This window comes from Myripristis murdjan, chromosome 24, assembly GCF_902150065.1.
Source record: "Myripristis murdjan chromosome 24, fMyrMur1.1, whole genome shotgun sequence".
Lineage (NCBI taxonomy): Eukaryota > Metazoa > Chordata > Actinopteri > Holocentriformes > Holocentridae > Myripristis > Myripristis murdjan.
In genome coordinates, this window is record NC_044003.1 from 6917266 (window position 1) to 6938651 (window position 21386).

At 40.8% G+C, this 21386-nt stretch overlaps 1 protein-coding gene across 1 annotated transcript in view; it reads right to left on the reverse strand.

Moving 5' to 3' along the window:
• Positions 1 to 21386, reverse strand: part of pex7 (peroxisomal biogenesis factor 7) — a 67732-nt gene that overhangs the window by 20741 nt on the left and 25605 nt on the right. Inside the window, exons 7-9 of the mRNA XM_030046568.1 lie at positions 21144 to 21250; positions 20111 to 20224; positions 13901 to 13956 (exon numbers count right to left, since the gene is read on the reverse strand). Of these exons, the coding sequence (XP_029902428.1) occupies positions 13901 to 13956; positions 20111 to 20224; positions 21144 to 21250 (277 nt within the window). The remainder of the gene's footprint in view (positions 1 to 13900; positions 13957 to 20110; positions 20225 to 21143; positions 21251 to 21386) is intronic.

Here is a 21386-nt window from a genome sequence, read left to right on the forward strand (position 1 = left end):
TCATTATTTTAATCATATAATCAGAACTTGTAAAATACATTGCTTGTAAAAAATGTTTGCTTGAGCCGGTTGAAGGCACGGCACACGAACCATCATCAGGCACACCACCATCTCATTTTGAGCCAGGAAAACCCTGAATAAGCACAAACAGGAATATGATGCATGTTCTGTGTATTTTCGGGGTGTAACGATTCACCAGATCCATGGTTCAGTGAAGGCCTCGATTTTTTTTTTTTTTTTTGTTTGATAGAGAGAAAGAGAGCGATGGATAGGCTTAAAGTAGGAAAAAACGCAAAAACAGAATGTGGTTTATTAAATCAACTATACTTTGGCACCTCAAGGACATTAAAGGTCAGTGATTGTCCCCTTTAACACAGTATGTGATTATTAACAATGACAAAAAAGTAGTTCTGTAGATTTTGTTATGTTATGATACATAAACACAATCCCTTCGCTGTACACTGTTGGCACATCTCCTCCTATAAAAGTTAATAATCCAATTTCCACTGATAGGCTGTCGTTAGTTAGGAAATGTAAAACTGGTTATGAAATATCGTGATTGTGAAATGGTGCAAAAAAAACAAAACGCGCCAGGGTCCACATCAACCTGCCAAAACACGGAGGAAAAACAGGAAACCGCACTCTGCTAGCCGTTTCATGCTTACGAAGCACTGTGACGACAGATTTACTTTAGAAATTAACTTTGCACAAATTAAATAAGTAAACATAAATAAATAAAAACGTCACTGAAGACCAGTCAGGAAAAAAAAGCAGTGTTGAGTTGGTGCATGCAGTTAAACACCCCCCTCAGCTCAGACCTCGATTTTTGTTTTCAGCGTATAAAAAATAAAGTTGTGTACAAGATGTTTACAACGTATATATGTATATATATGTAACATGCTGTTACATATAAAGGCATAAATATAACTGTATAAACACGTTGAAGAGGACGTGTGCTGACTGGTGAAGAAATATGCAGAGATGAAATGGGCACACACACACTCCCTCTGTCTCTCTGTTCCACTTTCTCTCTCTCACTCACTCACACACACACACACACACACACACACACACAAATGCAACACCTGCAGTGCAGTGCATTGAATCTGCAACGCAATCAAGTGCCGAGGCTGCAGACTGACTCTCTCTCTCTCTCTGTCGAAATGAGCCGTGCTTCTGCCAGAGGAGCTGCGTTAAGAGCTGAGAGGCACGATGAGGCGAAGCTTTTCTGCAGCTCGAAACCACTTCAGGTGAAACCACTGAGCGAGAAACTGTTCCAGCTCCCCCCCCCCCGGCCACGGTCAAGCTGCTGGAAAGCCGTGACCCCCGAAAATGCCTCCTTCACACACTTTGCTGCCATCGCGGTGCAGCTGAGATGCAAGACCTGCAAGCCGCCATCACAGCAGCTTCAGTCTCAACGCGCTGAGATCTGCTGAATGTGTTGATGCTTTTAAGCAAACAGTGAATATTCAACTTTACAGGTTACCCTTATAGTTTCAACTCACCCTTGCTGCTTTCAGCTTGTTCTGTTTAACTGTTTAAATTTCTGTTGGAATACTTTTAAAATCTCTTCCTTTTTTCACTGTTTTAAGGTCAAAACCTACATATACAGAATCTGTAGGCAAAGGAGAAGTTTGCAGTGTCAGAAGCATCCTGGTTTCTATTTCCATTGTACTCCAAGTGGTTTTGGTTCGTAGTTCCAGTGGTTTTATGAAGGTAAAGAGTCTGTGTGGGAGGGAAAGAGGAGAAAACACATCGGCTGAAACGCCGTCTGGACCAAGAACCTACAAAAACGATCAGTGTTTGTGTGTTGTGTGGAGAAACGCTCAAATCGTGTAATAAAAGAAAAGCAAAAGGAAATTGAAAACAGTTGTGATTGTGTACAAAGTCACTTCTTTTGCCAAAAAACCCTCATTTTCAGACAGATTATATACGCTTACGAATACACATGTACTGATTTAAACTTCTGCTATAGAGTTGTGTGCCAAAGAATTTAAAAAAAAAAATAAATTAAATTGAAAAACAGTAGGAGAGCAGAGATGGGAAATAAAATCTTGGATGGAAAACCACCAGATTACCCGTCTCAAAGCACCTGCTGCGTCGCTAAATCGTGTTTAAAAAGAAACCCACCTTCGTCTGCTCCCACACAGGGATACTAAAGATTTCACAAAATATAACAATCTCCTGCCTCTGCGGCTAAAAAAGTCCACAACGTTCACAAACCACAGAACTGATAACTGAGGGGACTATTTTCCCTGGCGGAGGGAATGTTTATTCACGCAAAAAGTCATCAAAACACAAACAGCGCTGCTGCTTTCAGGAAAATGAATGTGGAGGACTTTATTACAGTGAAGTTTGAAGCCTCTTAAAGTTAATTTTCATATTGTAGTGGGATTAATTTAAACCGACAAAGGAAAAAAGGAAAAATGATATCGGAGTTCCACTGCAAAAAGTCAAAATCTTACAAAGATTATTTGTCTTATTTCAAGTAAAAATGTCTTATTTCTGGTCAAAATATCTCATTACACTTAAAATAAGACATGATCACCTCAGAAATAACTTGTTTTTAGACAGTTTTCACCTGTTTCAAGTGAAAATTTACTTGAAACAAGTGAAAATTAGCTTGAAACAAGAAACAAATTTTGCCAATGGAACAAGCAAATTTTTACTTGTGACACAAGTGAACAAGTAAAAATTTGCTTGTTATGACTGCTTGATTTGGGAAAAGATCGCCAGAAATATATGAAGAGTTCATTTGCAAAAACAGATAAAAGCCATTCTTAAAATGAATACACCTTTTTCACTGATACTGCTTGGAGTACACACACACACACACACACACACAAAGCATGATTTAGGATAATAAAAATTATGCCAGGCTAAATAAACATATAAAAATAGAAATAAATATAAAGTAAATTTTAATAAAATTCCAAAAAGTTTAAAAAGGTTTTAATAAATTCAAATGGAGATATCTGTTTTTGCAAATGAGCTCTTCATATATTTTGCAGATATCACGCTAAACGTGCAGAGCCACTGGTGTGGCCCTTTTTAAAAGCTCAAAGGAAATGACCTGACAAGCTTATAATTATCTTCTATGATTCAACGGTTTTGCAGAGTCCAGTTATTGTAATATTGACGCTTATTATTGAGGAAGATTTATGAGCTGAGGACAGGCTGAATCATTGTGTCTGTGTGTGTGTGTGTGTGTGTGTGTGTGTTCAATAAAGAGAGAGAGAAAGGAGCAAAACAGACTTTTATGATATGAAAACACGGCACGACTATTACATTACAGATTATGAATGAATGTTTTCTGAGCCTCGGTCGTAAAAAACTGAACCGGCGCCGTCATATCTCACAAGATCGCCGCCCTCAATGCAAATACCTTTATTTGAAAGCAGGAAATAACAAACAGAGGCCTTTCACCAGCATGAGGCTTCAAGTGTTTTTTGGACGGAGGGTTTTTGACAAAGTAGAGGTGTGTGTGTGTGTGTGTGTGTGTGTGTGTGTGTGTGTGTGTTTCGAGGACAGATGATTGCCCGTCCTGCTGTTGGACAAATACGCAGCATGTTTGTATAAATGAGGCTCGCAGTGTCTTTTGTCTGCAGTTTCCATGGTAGGTTATTATTTAAAGGCCCATTGTGTTTCATTCAGGAGAAACGGCTCATTCACCTGTCAGCTGTGTGTGTGTGTGTGTGTGTGTGTGTGTGTGTGTGTGTGTGTGTGAGTGTGTGTGAGTGTGTGTGTGTGTGTGTGAGTGTGTGTGAGTGTGTGTCATTATTACTGGGAAACTCATTAAGTCACTGCGGAAACAGGTAGACTATAGAGAGAGAGGGGAGGAGGAGAGAGAGAAGGAAATGACAAAGGCAGAGGTTAAGAGAGAGAGAGAGAGAGAGAGAGAGAGAGAGAGTGGCCTAAATATAAAAAAATCAAGAATCAAAGAGGAGAGAATAAAAGAGATGAGGGGTAATAGAAATGAAAGGCAAGGGTACAAGCAAGAAAGAAAGAAAGAAAAAAGAAAAAGGAAAGAAAGAAAGAAAGAAAGAAAGAAAGAAAGAAAGAAAGACAGAAAGAAAGAAAGAAAGAAAGAAAGAAAGAAAAAGGATGAGAGGGTGATTTGAATATTGAGATGAATCCGGTGACGGCGACTACGGCGGTTGATGTTTCTGATGGTTTAATTAAGACAGGATATTACTGCTAAGACTGAAAACACACACACACACACACACACACACACACACACACACACTCACACACACACACACACACACACACACACACATACTCACACACACACACTCCCGGGCACATGAGGAGAGAACATGTTATCTCGAGCAAACATCAGACCAATAACACGGTGTTCAGATAGCAGAGACACTCATCCTCAGCGCCGCTTTCAAGGAACGCCCCGACTTTTTTTTTTTTTTTTTCGCCGGGAAACTCGACTTGACTCGAATTCACCAGGTGCTGTATGTTTTTTGTTTTTTTTTTAAATTTTGCATGAGGACACACTGAGCGCTTCAACCCTCCCATCACCTCCGAGGCAGTGAGCACAACGTTGTACCACTGCAAAAACGCAAAATCTTACCAAGATTATTTGTCTTATTTCAAGTCAAAAATGTCTTATTCCTAGTCAAAATATCTCATTACACTTAAAATAAGACATGATCACCTCAGAAGTAACTTGTTTTTAGACAATTTTCACTTGTTTTAAGTGAAAATTCACTTGAAATAAGTGAAAATTAGCTAGAAACAAGAAACAAATTTTGCCAATGAAAACAAGCAAATTTTCACTTGAAACAAGAGACAGTTGTCTAAAAACAAGTTACTTCTGAGGTGATCATGTCTTATTTTAAGTGTAATAAGACATTTTTGACTTTAAATAAGACAAATAATCTTGGTAAGATTTTGAGTTTTTGCAGTGTAAGCCATCAGCTGCAAATGTAATATCGGATTCTTTTTTTCTTTTAGATGCCACTTTTTTTTTTTTTTTTATTCTTCCACTGTGTTGAATCGAAGCTGCGCCTGTTGTCAAGGAAAATAAGTCGCAAATAAGTCGTCCTAAAAATATGACGCAAGAAATTTGGTGGGGTTTCTGAAATACGTACACTGCAAAAACTCAAAATCTTACCAAGAATATTTGTCTTATTTCAAGTCAAAATGTCTTATTTCTAGTCAAAATATCTCACTACACTTAAAATGAGACATGATCACCTCAGAAGTAACTTGTTTTTAGACAATTTTCACTTGTTTCAAGTGAATTTTCACTTTTTCCACTGGCAAATTTTGCCAATGAAACAAGCAAATCATCTAAAAACAAGTTACTTCTGAGGTGATCATGTCTTATTTTAAGTGTAATGAGATATTTTGACTGGAAATAAGACATTTTGACTTGAAATAAGACAAATAATTTAAGATTTCTAAGAATTTTGCAGTGTAGAGGCAGTAGGGTTACTATAGGAATATCACAGAAATATTACAGGCTGATTTATCCCTTCAGACCTGCTGGAATAATTCAATAATCTGAGCCTGAATGTGATCGGGTCGAGCTCTAACACATGTGGAAAAATGTCCTCAGTGATTGGCAGCCGCATTACAATGAGACTGGATATCTGCTGCCTGTTAAATGACATTTTATTTTTATTTTTATTTTGTTTGTGTGGACGGAGGACCGGCAAAGGAAGAATTTAATTGTACGGTGGAAGCGCCTGTTTTACTGCCGTATGACAATCACAGCCTCTCTCTCTCTGAAATGAGTGAGTGTGTTTATTTGCATATAGAGCAGAAAGGTGAGACACAATTACATGTGGGCAGGTGAGACGCATTTTAATCTGTCTATCTATCTATCCGTCTATCTATCTATTTATCTATCTATCCCACTGGCAGATGCTTTTACATTGAAAATGAGGCTGAATGACATTTGAAGATGGACACTTTGTGCTGAGTGTGTGTGTGTGTGTGTGTGTGTGTGTGTGTGAGACAGCAGGTGTCCAAACACACAGGCAGGCCTTGATTCAAGTGTGTGTGTGTGTGAACAGACTGGCTTTACACACAGGTGAGCGGAGCAGCAGGTGACACACACAGATTTCACTCGTGACCCGCGGGACTCTCCACTCTGTGTCAAAGCGCTCGTCGCCTGTCAATCAAACGCTGTGGGTTTTCTGCCGATGCACTCAAAGTTATAATAGTTCACTAAAAACAAAACTAAAAACTAAAACTCGGTGTGAAGAAACATTTGAAATAACTGAGGCAGAAACAAAAACCTGAACAATGGGCACTGTGTGTAACAAACTAAATAAAATATAATAAAAAATATTCAGAAAATATGTTCACTTTTGGTCAATTTGGTTAAATTTATCAACACAGCAAGCGAGAGGAGGCGTTGGTGCTGAGGATTACTGAGACTGAGACGTCTAAATATCATGTTCCACATTCTTAAATATTAAATCTTGTCTCACATATTCTAAAAAAAAAAAAAAAAAAGTAACACTGAAACTAATAAAGTCTAAATTATAACTGAACATTTTTAAATAATAAAAACTGACTGAAACTAAACTGAATTGATAACAAAAATTTAAAAATGAGCTAAAAAAAATAAAAACTAATGAAAAATACAAAACTAAAATAACATCTGGATGGAGTTTGAGTTTGTCTTCTCCGTGTCTGTTCAGCCAAGGCGGCTCAAGCTCACGACCCGTTTCCTTTTCTTCTGTTTATTCCAAACAAAGTGTAAATATAGCATGAAACTCGTGACTTCCTGTGTTTACAGCGGCTAACGGACGGGCGAGCGCTAAACGAACTGGGTGTCAACGCCGAAACTAATCAGAGCTGAAGAGAGACGGAGATCTGCACTAAACACCTCAACACAACACTAATCAGTGCTCAGGAGTCTGAAGTCCGTCACACACACACACACACACACACACACACACAGGGTCTTTTTTCACAACAACACACAGGAGCCAGTCTGAATGGGAGCAAACAGGAAGAGGCACTCGTCTCCGTTGTGGTTATTGTTTGAGTTTCAGCCGACTTGCAGGGAAATGGTGGCGGCTGTGGTGAGGAGTGAAAAGGCGACTGCCGGCGGATTCGAGTCTGGCTTCGTCATGGAAACGCCGACCCCACAGGAGCCCGCTCATGCCCCTTTTCCACCAGAAAAAACCTGGTGCTAGTTCAGAGCTGGTGCTAGAGCCGGTGCTTAACTGGTGCCAACGAAGAACCGGTTTGCTTTTCCACCGGTCAAGAGCAAAGTGGAGCCAGTTCAGAGCCACGTCATGACGTCATCGGAAAACGTGATGACGGGTGCGCGAGACGCTCGCTCAGAATCACAATAACCATCATGAATGAATGAATGAATGATACTTTATTAATCCTTTGCAGGAAATTACATTGTCACGGCAGCTTCATCACTTCAACGCACATAAAACTGCACACTCATACTATACAGCGGCTGCAGCGTCTCTGTTCGCCCGTCCTGTCCTGAAGCCGGTGAAACTGATCAGTGAGTCGGGGATGATGTTCGTGAGCAGCGTCTCAGTCAAGCATATAACGCTGCTTTCCCGATACAGTTTCTGGCCCCGGGTGGAGCAGGATCTGGATTTATTAGCGATGCAAATACTGCTTGTGTCTTTACAAGCCTACATTTCAATACAGAGGCGAAAAACACAATTATTGCCGGCTACCTGTCGGATTCGTGATCGGAACGAATGACAGCGATGTTTAGTTATAAAACGGGTGCTTCTCATCCTTAAATGTAATTTGCTGAGCCGCGTTCCATGCCGCTGTAAAATCAGTATAACCCGCGGCTTCTCAGGGATTATTGTTTATGTTTATAGCGTTCGCAGTTCCTGTTTTGTTTTGTAACCCCGCCCACCAATGACGCGGTGGGTCGCGTCATCGGTTCTTTCTCTGGCTCCTGTTTAGCCCCTGCTCGGAGTCGGTGCTTGCCTAGCACCAGTTTGGCCCCAGCTTGGGCGGTGGAAAACCAAAAAACTGGTGCTAAGTCAGGCACCGGCTCCGAACCAGCCCTGGTGGAAAAGGAGTATCAGAAAGCACCTGGTGCTAGTTCGGTGCTGGTGTTAGAGCCAGTGCTTAACTGGTTCCAACAAAGAACCGGTTTGCTTTTCCATCGGCCAACAGCCAAGCGGAGCCAAGTCAGAGCCACGTCATGATGTCATCGTAAAACGTGATCACGTGGGTGTGCGAGACGCTCGCTCGGAATCACAATAACAAACATGGACGACCCATCGTAGCGATGCAAATACTGCTCGTGTCTTTACAAGCCTTCACTGCGGTCCAGAGGTGAAAAACGTAATTATTGCTGGCTACCCGTCGTATTCGTGGTCGGAACGAACGACGACTACGTTTAACTATACGTTTGTAGTGTTCGCTGTTCCCGTTTGGGTCTGTAACCCCACCCACCAACGACGTGGTGGGTCGCGTCATCGGTTCTTTCTCTGGCTCCTGTTTAGCCCCTGCTCGAAGTTGGTGCTTGCCAGTTTGGCCGGTGTCAGGCACCGGCTCCGAACCAGCCCTGGAACCTCTTTGGTGGAAAAGGGGTATTAGATCCTCAAGAGTCGAGGATTAAACGCCATCAGGACCCCTCGGCCCTGGAATGACCTCCAAACATAAGCCTATGTAAATACAAAATAAGAGGAATTTCTTTACAGTAACACTGGTCATAATTAGGGATGTTACGAGAACCCATACTTCTGTACCAACAGTCCACAAACACAACAGCACCATTTTATCTGAGGCACCGGAGGTACAGATGTGGCCTCCAGAGGGCCGGAACATATTCATCCAGAACTGATGGAAATATGCAAAATATGCAAACGCCGCCGTCGAAGTTTCTGGACGAAGGGGGGAAACACTTCCAACTAAGCCAAACACCTCACAGACAGGCATCTATTCATGTTAAGTAACGACAAATGGTATTGTGATTTCCTTATCCTTAAATAAACCAGACGTTATTTTAATCATAGAGAGCTGGCACTGCTGTGCAGCAAACAGCGTTCAACAGATTTTAATAAAGGAGTGTATGCTGAAATAAATGGGATTTTTTTCTTTTTTCTTTTTTTTTTTTAATCATGGTATGGAAACAGGTATAAAGAATAGCAGAAATCCACTGGTATCGGTACTGACTACCGAACTTGTGGTCATTATCTCACTAAAAATAAAAAATCCAGGAAACCAGTAAGTGGACCGACACACCTCCCATTTTTTACAAAACTTTCTCAAAATTTGGTGCACCAGAGCAAAGTTATTATAGGTTCACGTTTTTTGTTTTTTTCATTTTTTCATTTTTACTTTTTGTTTTCGATTTCAGTTTAGTTCTAATCAGTTTTTAAACCCCAGCTGCTGGTTTAGTTTTATTTTTTGGAAAACACAAAGTTTTAGCTCAGTTTTCATGAGTTTCAATGTTAATTTTAGTCTTGTAATATACGGTTTTATTTGTCAGGGGAAATCAAAACCTCAACAAAACAACATACCAGTTTAAAAAAAAAAAAAAAAAAAAATATATATATATATATATATATATATATATATATATATATATATATATATATTCACTTTGGACAGATGAACACCAAATAAATTGACAAAAATGAGTGTGTGTGTGTGTGTGTGTGTGTGAGAGAGAGGGAGAGAGAGAGAGAGAGAGAGAGAGAGAGAGAGAGAATGTGTAACAGGATGCTACTCACAGTGATAATACACACTCAGCAATATTTTTTCCCGAGTAAATAAAGGTTAAAAACTTCACAGAAAGGCTGCCGACAACAGATAAAGGAGACACTAATGGCCGACGATGTAAAGAGAAGAGTTTTCGGCTAATGAGGTGATTATAGGCTGCACACACACACACACACACACACACACACACACACACATAAATATATAACCATATACTGTACATACACACTGCATGCAAATGCAGAAACTCATTCATCTATAGGCTCAAACGAGTGCAGTACACACACCATTAGCCACTTACACACACACACACACACACACACACACACACACACACACACACAGACACACTCACATGCAAACACACACATAACCATATACATACATTCTGCATGCAGACAAATGCAGAAACTCATTCATGTATAGGCTCAAACAAGTGCAGTACACACACCATTAGCCACTCACTCTCACACACACACACACACACACACACACACACACACACACACACACACAAATCCATGGCCGGATTGCATATGAGAATGGCTGATTATTAGCCCGATAGGTGTTTGGGTTGTTCAACGGGACAAAACAAACCTACGTGCTGTTGCTACGGAAGAAAACACACACAGGTAAATGCACACACACACACACACACACACACACACACACACACACACTTTGTCCCATTCACTGTGTTTGTTTTAAGCTCAGATGGTTGACACTGGGCTCTTGCAGCAGCAGAGAACAGACGGGAATAAACTGAGATTAAAGTGAGATTCTCTGTGACGCTTTCAAAATGTGAAAACGTTCCTCGGCCACCGACACCGCGGGGGATTATCTCGTTATTACATCGTGGAACCCGCTGCGACACTGGAGGCCGATCCAAACGTAAATTAAAAACATCAGGCGCCTCCCGCGTTATGTTCAGGTCTCGCGTCATTAACGTTTCGCTCGGAGGCGGCTTCGTTAATTTGCTCCGACGTGGCGGCGTTTCTCTCCCGGCGCCGGGTGTTTACTGCCGTCCCCCAGCGCCGCGAAGCACCGCCGTATTCAGCTCATGTCCGGTGCTGTAATCATGATAAAATGATGTTAATTTAATCTTATGAAATGTTAAATTAACCTAAATTATGTCACCAGGCAAGCTGAGAACATAAAAGGTTATTCAAGGAAGTTCCAGGAGTTTTAAAGACCTTCCTGATGCCGGCTGGGACGGAGTACGGGACCGGTTTCAACGCTGAAATGAACATAAACATGAAACTGTGTGTGTGCTGAATATCAAATATAAAAGTATGGAGTGCAAGACTGAGCTGAACAGTGCAACTTATCAAGATCTCAAACTCACTTGCAAATGTAAAGATTTTATTTAGGCTCACATGTCATTAAACTCAAGACATTTGAAGACTTTTTCAGTTTCTAAAGACACACTTAACTTGTTTTGGGAATCAAAATACTAACAGTTTCCCTCACTGTCTGAAAACAAGGCAGATTTGATGCTTGTCACATTTGTGAAGGAGCCAAAAAAATTACTGTAATGGAAAAAAAAAAGTTATGTTCTTTATCATATCAGTAAACACTGGGAAGTCCTGCCTGAACAAAGTGCCTGCAAGTTTTATCAACTTGAATTTCAGACATTTCAAGACTTTTTATTGCCAGATAGAATAAAAATCACTTTGAATGCTGAAAAAAATAAGAAAATTAAAACATATGTTGCCAGAGGAGCAGCAAGCAACATAAAGATATATTTTTAAGACTTTTATTTAATATTTTAACTGAATTAACAGCTTTAAACACCACATTAAACTGTATTCCAGACTGAAGGCCTTGAATTTAGATATGATTTATGATATTTTAAGGCTTTTGTTCAGGACGTACAGACCCGTGTTAGTTTTCATAAACACACTCTGCTGACTGGAGGGCTGCCAAAGCAAAAGTCACATGACATGAAGTGATTTTTTTGTGTGTTTTTTGTTTGTTTGTTTTGTTTTTCTGGAACTCATTTTTGATGCTAAATCACCAAACTCGACATATTCGAGGACGCAAAAGTCACAACAAAGCGTATCAGTGACAAAGTGATCAGGTCCCAGTCAGAAACGACACAAAATGAACCATCTGTTCAATTCTGCAGAGACGTCGGAGCTGATGCACCAGACAGACAGATGGTAAGACAGTTTATGTACGAACAGACGCTACGCTGTGTCAGAACTAAAACTCATAAAAACAAAAGAGACAGACGGGAGAGCGAAAAAGGGAAAATAATTATAAAGCAGCGTATTCTTGTAAAAAAAAAAAAAAAAAAAAAAAAAAAAGTGAGGCAGTCTTGCTTGAAATTGCAGGTTTTATTATCCCGAGTGCTGCTGCAGCGCTATAACAAACCACCCCCCTCTCACTCTCTCTCTCTCTCTCTCTCTCTCTCTCACACACACACACACACACACACACTCCACTTAGCATTATCACACATTATTAGCCGGTGTCCTTGGTCATTACTTGTAGGATTGACACCGTCCATCCACTTTATTGGCTTTTGCAGAAACACGCCTCAACACCTCAGAGCACAATTCAATCCTTTTCAACGCTCCGTAAAGCTGAAAGTAGAAATTCAGGTACAGACTCGGGTACAGATGTATATTTGATATCGCAGTGAGGCTGATATATTTCAGTGATTCCACTGAAATATGATCAGAAAAATGTCTGACTGATCTCAGGTCACGTTTCACTTTCTCCTCTCCCCGTGCCCCTTTCCCACTCTTTCCTCTACTCTCTTATCTCTTATGTTTATTATTTGGCTTGTAGTTCAGATAATACCGAGTCACCACTGATTGTTTTTGGGAGCAACTTCTCTCCTTTTCTTCTTGTAAGAAAACTAACTTTGTCATCACTGTTGCTGCTTCTTTTTTTAACCCCAAAAATGATGATCTAACTGGTGGAATGATGACTTTACCCCGCCTTCTGGCCCCTTGTATATATTTCCCTCATTGATGCTAACAAGAAGACTGACGAGCTTCATTTTGGCAGGGCGACTCTTTTATGTTATTCTTTTATATATTTTTTTTTCTGAAATCCAAAGAAATTGACCTTCTGGGAGGGATCTGCCGGTGATTTTACAGATGTTGCGATTGCAATATGATTAACGATTTTGGTAGGAATGCGAATCTTTGCATCATAATTTTCAGTCTCACTGGAAAAAAAATGTTAAATTGATGATCCTGTTATTTTTACTGGGATCTGTACCAAACAATATTTTTTTATATATGTCTGGAGAATTCGATTTGGCATCTCCATAACACAACAACACTCAAAAATTACAGTTCTTGCAATCTGGATATTGTACTTGGTATTATTCCAAGTTTGATTATATTTCCATCAATTTTTCAGCTCTGATATGAAGCTGCAGATCGGATGGTTACACAATAGAAACATTTAACCATATTATTCTATTTTAAAAATTCACTTGGCATGCACACAATAGCAAAGAAAAACTATATGAATTTAAATCTTTGTCTGTAATGCTGGTTCAACATTGGGACTATTAAAAAAACACTTGTTGCTCATGTCAGCTGACAGAGAGGACAGAGACACCCACACACTGACAGATCTGCAAATTGCGATGTAACTGAATGCTTGTATTAAAATGCTTTTAATATGCATCCAAGAGCACAAATTACATATTTATTCAGAGATGGGGTATTACACATCCTTGGGCTTGTAAAAGTATCAAGAATCAAAAAGTGCTGAAGGCTAAAATGAATAACAAAAAGAAAAGTTGCTCATTCGTTTTTTTTTTCTCTTATTTGTCTAATGGGATGAGATGAGTTTTAATAAGCTCCCTGGGGTTTCATTGTCTCTGCCACACAGTTTGTGTTATTCCTCTATAACTTTATCATGCATGTGTGTGTGGGAACTGAACTAAACCTACACCTGCATAAAAAAAAAAAATTGCCTGCCGGTACATCATTTCCAAAGCTCATTAATATACAACACCACAAAATGCTCTAGATGCTGAAGCGCTGACATTTTGGCTCCTGGTACTTGAGGTGTGAAATACCGCGATGGCTAAATAACTCATAATAACTTTAATTGCAAAGTGCAGTTACAAAACAAAGTTTACAAAGTGGTTCACAGTCAGGACAAAAAGATATTCGAGCAGCGTTTCACGACCAGAGAGGAAATAATGGAAATAAAAAGGAGGCAGAGTTGATCTTACCGGACAGTGAAGTCGTACGAGCAGGAGGCTAACACCGTCTTACTGAACGGAGAGAACTGGAGGGAGAGATGAAAAAAAGAGAGAGTTAAAATTACCAAGGGGAAACAATAAAACTGTAAAATGAGTGCAAGGTTGACCAATCTAAGTGTCTAAATTTCAACAGGATACAACAAAGGAAAAAATATAAATGGAAAAACAGAATATTATAAATTATACAGGTGTAGCTGACGGGGTTATATAAACCTGCAACATCTCAGAACTTGTTGGGTATAAATGCATCAATGAGAAATACAGGGAAAACTATGACTTACAACATTACCTAGTCAATTAAAAGTAAATTAAAAGTAATTAGAAGTAAATTAAGTTGAAGTAGTGGAGATTAGCTAAACAAAACAAGAAAAAAAAAATCAATGCCGACTATGTGGGATATAAAAATAGACCAAAAACTGGAATATATGAAAATAAATGTCAGTGGGATGTAAAGAGACATATACAGTAGAATGCATCATAAACATATCAACATATATATGCAGTGTACTGCTGTAACAAGGCTCAGTCTACATACATACGCATGCAAATGAAACCTGATAGTAGGAAAAAATATGGTATCTCAAACTTACAGTTTGCAGAAGAGTGAAGAAGTTTGTGTTTAGTTCATAGAAAATTACACCTTACACAAACAGAGGATGGAGAGTCTACTCAACATTCAAAAACATAAACAACAGGAAAAACAATTTGCATCTGCACCAATTTTCACCTGCACTTCTTCCTTACATTCGTTTAGAAAACCTGTTTGAAGATCAAGCAAACGCTACTTGATTCTGCCTCCTGGATTTTAAGTTTTCAAGAGGTGCTTTGCTTCATAAGTGTACCTTTAGCTCTCGCAGCTTTAATGCACAGAGCGCTTGCTCATTTGCATCTCTTCTCCTGTTGACTCAGTTTCTCTGTTACAAATGGGTTAGTTAATTGCTCTAATAGTCTGCTTGTTCACCTCAGATGCTGGGGAACTGTTCAAAGTGCACTCCCGGCTGCAGAGCAGGAAGTTACCAACACGAAATCCAACAAGAGCTGAAACTGAACAGCACTGGAAGAGCACCAAGAATCGTGACATAACACCAAACATCAGTGGTTTCTAGGTCTGATAGCAGGCAACAGCAGTCACTGGACAACTACGATCCCCACTTTCAGCTTAAAGAAACTCATAGTTCAACAGGAATACCTGGTGGAAAACAGCAGACGCCAAACCTGACTAACTATCAAAAGTCAGGACGATACTGATCATGAAAGACCCCGACAAGAGAACAGCACCATCCAAATCCCCAACAGCAACCTACTTCTCCACAATGTGGAAACTGTTAGGCATCATAGCCACATAGATCCTTGAATGCCTGGCACTATACAAGATCAACAAAATACTAACAGCTTTAAACAGGATCTCAATAGGGCAGCGGAGAACACCAGGAGCCAATTCAACGAGTGATCATCAAGTGTGGAATATACCAAGGTGATGCCCTGTCCCCTCTGCTGTTCTGCACAGGCCTGAGCCCTTCAAACCAGATCAAGAGACCAGTTTCAGTGCGCGGCCACCACCTCTACACTGACAACATCAAACTGCAGACGAAAAATGAGTGAGACATCCAATCATTGATCCAACTTACTTGGATCTACAGCAGCAACATCAGGATCAGTCTCACTTCTCCGGTCATTTGGACTGGACAAGACTGAGCAGCAGCTAGTGAAAAGAGATAAGGTGGATTGGACTGAGGAGGCTGACCTTTCATTGGTTTCCTCCACCAGCAAAAACATGTATGTTAGGTTAAAGTTTGTCCAAGGATGTTGCACATTGGCTGCCCACTGCTTCTGATTACTTAGGATGGATCACATGCATCTCAAATGCAAAGGATGAATTTTTCCATGGGGAAAAATGGGGAAACCATGGGGAAACCATGATAAGGAGATCTCACAGAGTAAGACAAATCCTTTTTAATTGACCTATTAGTTTGCCAAATCAGTATGATATATCCCAAAAGTTATGTTAATTAAAAAAAAAAAAGGACATTGCTTGTTTGGTAACTTCAGCTTTTGTTACCAGGCTGACGTTACACTGCTTCTTCTCAACTCCAACTAGCTGTACAAATCTGGGCTTTTTTTTTTTCTCGCCCAACGAAAATTACCAGGGCAAACTTGTGGCTTCAGAAAGGAACCAGTGGGTGAAATCACAACATCTATGCCCTTTTATTATGGTCTACAAAAGAGAGCAGCATACACTGAGCAACACAACCAGGATGTGGTGATCTTTTACAGGAAAATCTGTGCTGAGTATAGCCTGGACTCTGCAAAGTCCAGGTGAAAGACACTAGAAAGGGTGGTTGAGACTGATAGAGCTACAATCCTGTAAGACTTTCGGGTCAAGACAGATAAACAAGCACCGGTCAACCAACCAGACACTGTGGATAAGGAACAGAAAACAGCAGTGGCGATAGATGAAGCTAGGAAGAAGCATCGAGAACTGAAACTACTGAAGATATGGAAAGTGAAGTCGTCTCAGAGGCACATTTGGGGCTCTGATCCCCAAACTGAGAAAATCACTCCAGCAGATTTCAAGAGCAACAGCTGAGATCTCAGTCCAGAAAAGTGCAGCTCTAGAAACATCTAAGATACTGCGCAGAACCGTCAAACGCCCAGGTATCTGGTACGGGGGACTCAAAACTGAGGAAGACATAAGAACAGAATCCATACAGGCGAGTTTTATGTAGCCTATATATTTGATGCCAAGCCCAACTCTGATATTTTTTTTTTTGTATTTCATTTTTCCTGATAGAATATTGCTGCTGCAACATCCCAGGCTTCATTTTATCTCTTCAGAGTTTGGACGTTCCTCATCCAGTGCTGATCCCCTATCAGCAGCTAGAGTTTGTCGGCTGGAAAGTGAAAGTATTTTCTTCTCGGAAAAACCTACACGCAGGTAGTTATCGGAACTGCTGAATAAAACATTTTCCTCCCTCAAGAGCTTTTCTGATGACTGTGCTAAAACCACTGATACTCATGTTCAGCCGACGTAACTGTACTTGAACTTGCCTGTGTTTAAAAGTGACACTGTTCCATCAAAATGACATAATGGCGATGGTAGGGTTCGGCAGTCATTTCTGCCTTTTTTCCTGCTCGGCTGCTTCGGGATTGTGCAGACGGAGGCAGAAGGGGAAAAGTCCAACCGAGAGCAATTTCACTGACTTTCAACTCCTACATTAATTTATTTGTTCATTTGTTCCCCCCTCTTTCTCTCTCTCTCTGACAGTTAACCTTCATTATCAGGCAGATTCACTCTGCTTAGTCCGTCTAAATACCTTCCTCTCTACGACTCTACTGTCCTTTTTTTTTATCTCTCTCTGTCTCTTCCTTCCCCTCTCTCTGTTTCTCAATTTACTGGAGTGAAATATACATCTTATATATGATCAATATATCGATCCAAACACATCAAATACAAAGACATACAGTGAGCAGCCATGGCAACACAGCATCAACAACAACAACTACATTTTTTTTCCCACTGGGACACATTTTTCCTCTTTCCATATCGGACGCCGTGACAAGTTAATACAGATTTTACTGCCCACTGTGGCTCACTTCGTTTTTTCCTCGAATATAATGCAGTGTTTGTCCTTGAATGTCTTCGAATGGATTCCATCCAAGCGTTTTTGTGTGAATTATGATTTTATTGACTTTAAAATGTTGAACAATGTTGAAGGAGCAAATTCACATGAAGTTTCAGCAGTGCGGCAGAACCTTTACTGTTCACTCACACTTGAGGCAGGCGTGTGTTTTTCCAACAAGGAAATGCATAATTTGTCAGATACATGACGGCACAGCTGACCTGACAAATAGCTTAATCAGGCCGTAAAGTGGTGCATCAGAAAATCAGATATGTTGTTTCTCACGTGCGTACATCACCATGGTGGCTGCACGTGGCTTCACTAGTTTGTGCAAAATCAAACAGGCATTGCAAATACTGAAAATATCGTATTTTTATAAAGCTGCTTAGCTGAGTGATTGTCTGCAGTCGTTTCATGACAAGACACCGCTGGCTGGCTGATCACTAATCAATAAAGTCAACTGGACTTCTTGGCTGCAGAGAGGTAGCAGTCTGTTTTTTGGCAACAACAAAATGTGTTCATTTGTCAGTCAAAAATGAGTATTGAACAACAGCAGCTCGGCCAAATGCAAATCGATTCTTGGAAGACTCTTCATTTTTCTGGTGGATGTTTCTGACCGTTTTTGGTGACTTTTCAAATTTGGTTAAAATTCGCTAAACAGTTGAATGGAAACAGAATCTGTCGCTCCGATTATCTGTTTCTTTTTTTTTATCTCTCTCTTTTATCTCTCCGTTTCTCTGCTGATTGCAAAACCCCACGCCTCCTTTCTGCCCCCTCCAGTGATTCAATACCGGCTGGCAGATTTGCAAACACTGAGAAGCAACACACGCACACGCACACACACACACGCACACACGCGCACACACACACACGCACACACACTCAGACAGTGTCGGGATGAGCTCTTCTCTCTATGAACACCTCGCAATCGATTGGTGGGCGAGTCCTGAACACACCACTGGAGTCAGCAAGAGGACACAGCAGTATGTGCACGTGTGCCAGCGTGTGTGTGTGTGTGTGTGTGTGTGTGAGAGAGAGAGAGAGAGAGAGAAAGAGAGAGTGAGAGAGCAAAGTGGCAGCGTAAAGAGGATGAATCTGATTTCTTGGTTGTTGGTTTTTTTTGTTTGTTTGTTTTTGTTTTTTTTATTATTATAATTATTACCAGTTGCTGCAACAAATAAAAACAAAACCATCAAACCATCAAACATCTGGAATCACACAGGATTCCCATTCTATGGGAAATGTAAAGTTCCTTGGTGTTTTCATGACTTTCCATAACAAAAATATTGAATTTGAATGACCTAACATTAACATTAGTTTTTTGTTTTTGTTTGTTTTTTTTGACAAAATGTGAGGCACACTTCAGATTCGGACATTTATTATCATTTTGATCCGCCAGGGAAGTGAACATAACATGAACACAATAGACAAAATATTACGTTTGGTGAATAACTGGTTACTGATTTTTTTTTTTTTTTTTTAAACTGATGGCTTGTCCTAAGAATTCATTTCATTTTCTGACTTTCCCCGTCTGAGATGGAGCCGTGGGATTGTGTCTCCTTCGGTTTTCAGCTGCATAAACCAACAAGAGCTTATTGCCGGAGCGGACTGCGTCTTAAATTAGCAGCCGCCGCAGTCAAAGGTCACGCGTGTCACAACGTCTTGACATGTTTACGCCGGATTTGATCAAAAGCATGGCCACTTTGGGTCAAACGTGTTCGGTACATGAAGTCGAATCGCTTGTGATTTTGTTGATACGACCCCTTTAAGTGATGGAGTTTGACACCCCTGCTGTAACCCGTCCCAAATTAGCAACAGTTTGGCGAGCCGGAAGGCCTTCAGTCCCCCGGAGACCACGCCCTCGTAGACGGCGCCCTTCGAAGGAGGCGGCGGACGCAGCTGTGCTCTGACGGACACGAACGGATGTCTGATCTGCTAACGTCACGTTTGGGAAAGGACGAAAAGTCGCCACGCTTCATTACCGCGCCCGTCTTTAACGCTCAGGTGACTGGCTCGTCCAAATGAAATTCATTAATCCAATTAACTGTTTTAGACAGTAAAGAGCTGCGGGAAACACCACTGTAGGTGTGTGTGTGTGTGTGTGTGTGTGTGTGTGTGTGAGAGAGAGAGAGAGAGAGAGAGAGAGAGAGAGAGAGGGAGACGTCTGTGTGTGAAGTGACGTGTGCTTAATCTGAGTAACTGGGGTGTGTTTGCAAACTCCTCCGCAGCTGTCTGTTCTCTCAGACTACAGCCTACACACACACACACACACACACATACACTCTGTATGTGTGTGTGTGTGTGTGTGTGTGTGTGTGTGTGTGCGCGTGGTCTTGTTAAGTCCATTTAAGTGGGTGTTTTGATGCTGTCAGGCCATGTGCTCCATCTCCGCCATCATACACACACACACACACACACACACACACACACACACAACATTGGCTTCCTTTTCCTAACACAAGCTCCTTCAAATATCATGTGACAGGGAGTCTAAGTGTGTGTATGTGTGTGTGTGTGTGTGTGTGTGTGTGTGTGTGTGTGTGTGTGTGTGTGTGTGTACCTTGACTCTGCGGATGGCATAAGTGTGGCCCAGCAGCCGACTGACGGGCTGCCGGATGTTCCTCAGGTCCCACACACACACACTGCAGTCCACCGAGCCTGTCACCAGGACGTTCTGCAGAGAGAGAGAGAGAGAGAGAGAGAGAGAGAGAGAGAGAGAGAGAGGGAGAGAGAGAGGGAGAGAGAGAGAGAGAGAGAGAGAGAGAGAGAGAGAGAGAGAGAGAGAGAGAGAGAGAGAGAATTAGAAAACTTTAATTAGTAATTAAACGTAAATCATTGAGTTAAAAAGAGTTAAATCATTGACACATAAACCTGAGACGGTTTGAGGTGGTGGGGCTGTGAGAGCTCAGTGCACTTTAAACACTGCAGGCTGATTAAATTCACTTTACATTGAAGTAAAATTGGTTATCAAACTAAATTGCGGTTAATTTAATGACAGTTGGTTAAATTGCACTTTACAGTTAAACTGGCTGAACTTACTTCAAACTGAAATAAAGGTTTGATCACTTTAAACTGAGTTGAAGCTGGTTAACTCAGAGTGACATAAAACGGGTTGAATGCACTTTAAATAAAATCAGTTCATGGGATTATCAGCCCCGTGTTTTTTCTTATTTAGTGTTATTCCTAAGCTCTATATTCATCGTGCACTCTGATGTGAGAGTTTGTAAAAGTCATAAACTGTCATAAAGTGGAGTTTTAATCGGTTCCAGCAGGACTGGGTCGGCTTTAGTTCCCCTCGTAGGGTAACGATATCGTCTGGAGCCTGAAGCCCAAGCAGCCGCCCAGCAGAGAGGAAACATCCTGCTGAAGGCTGAAAAAAGATCCGGCTCAGGAAAAAGACTCGGGAAAAGTCGGCTGACAGGCCTCTCCGAAGAAACGACTGCAGATTCTCACCGTCTCAAGATATTTTTTTGACATCCAGTGATGATGAGGACACACATTTTAATGAAAAAAAAAAAATCTAATTACTGCAGATGTGAATTTTAAACTGAGCTCTGACATTTCAGGGGCGTCTGCGGGAGGTGGGCGGTTACCTGGTCGTATTTGCACCAATCACAGCTGAGGATCTCGGCCTTGTGGGCTGGGACGGCCAATCGGCACACGGCACTCTTCACATCCCAAACTCTGAGAGTCCCGTCACCTGAGAGCAGAGAGGACGGCTCATTACTTGGACTAATCAGGCTAATTAGGCTTTATAGACAAATTGATTGATTTTTAATAGTCACTTTTGTGTTATGCATTGTTGCATAATTCCAACTTCAAATTAGGATCTTGAA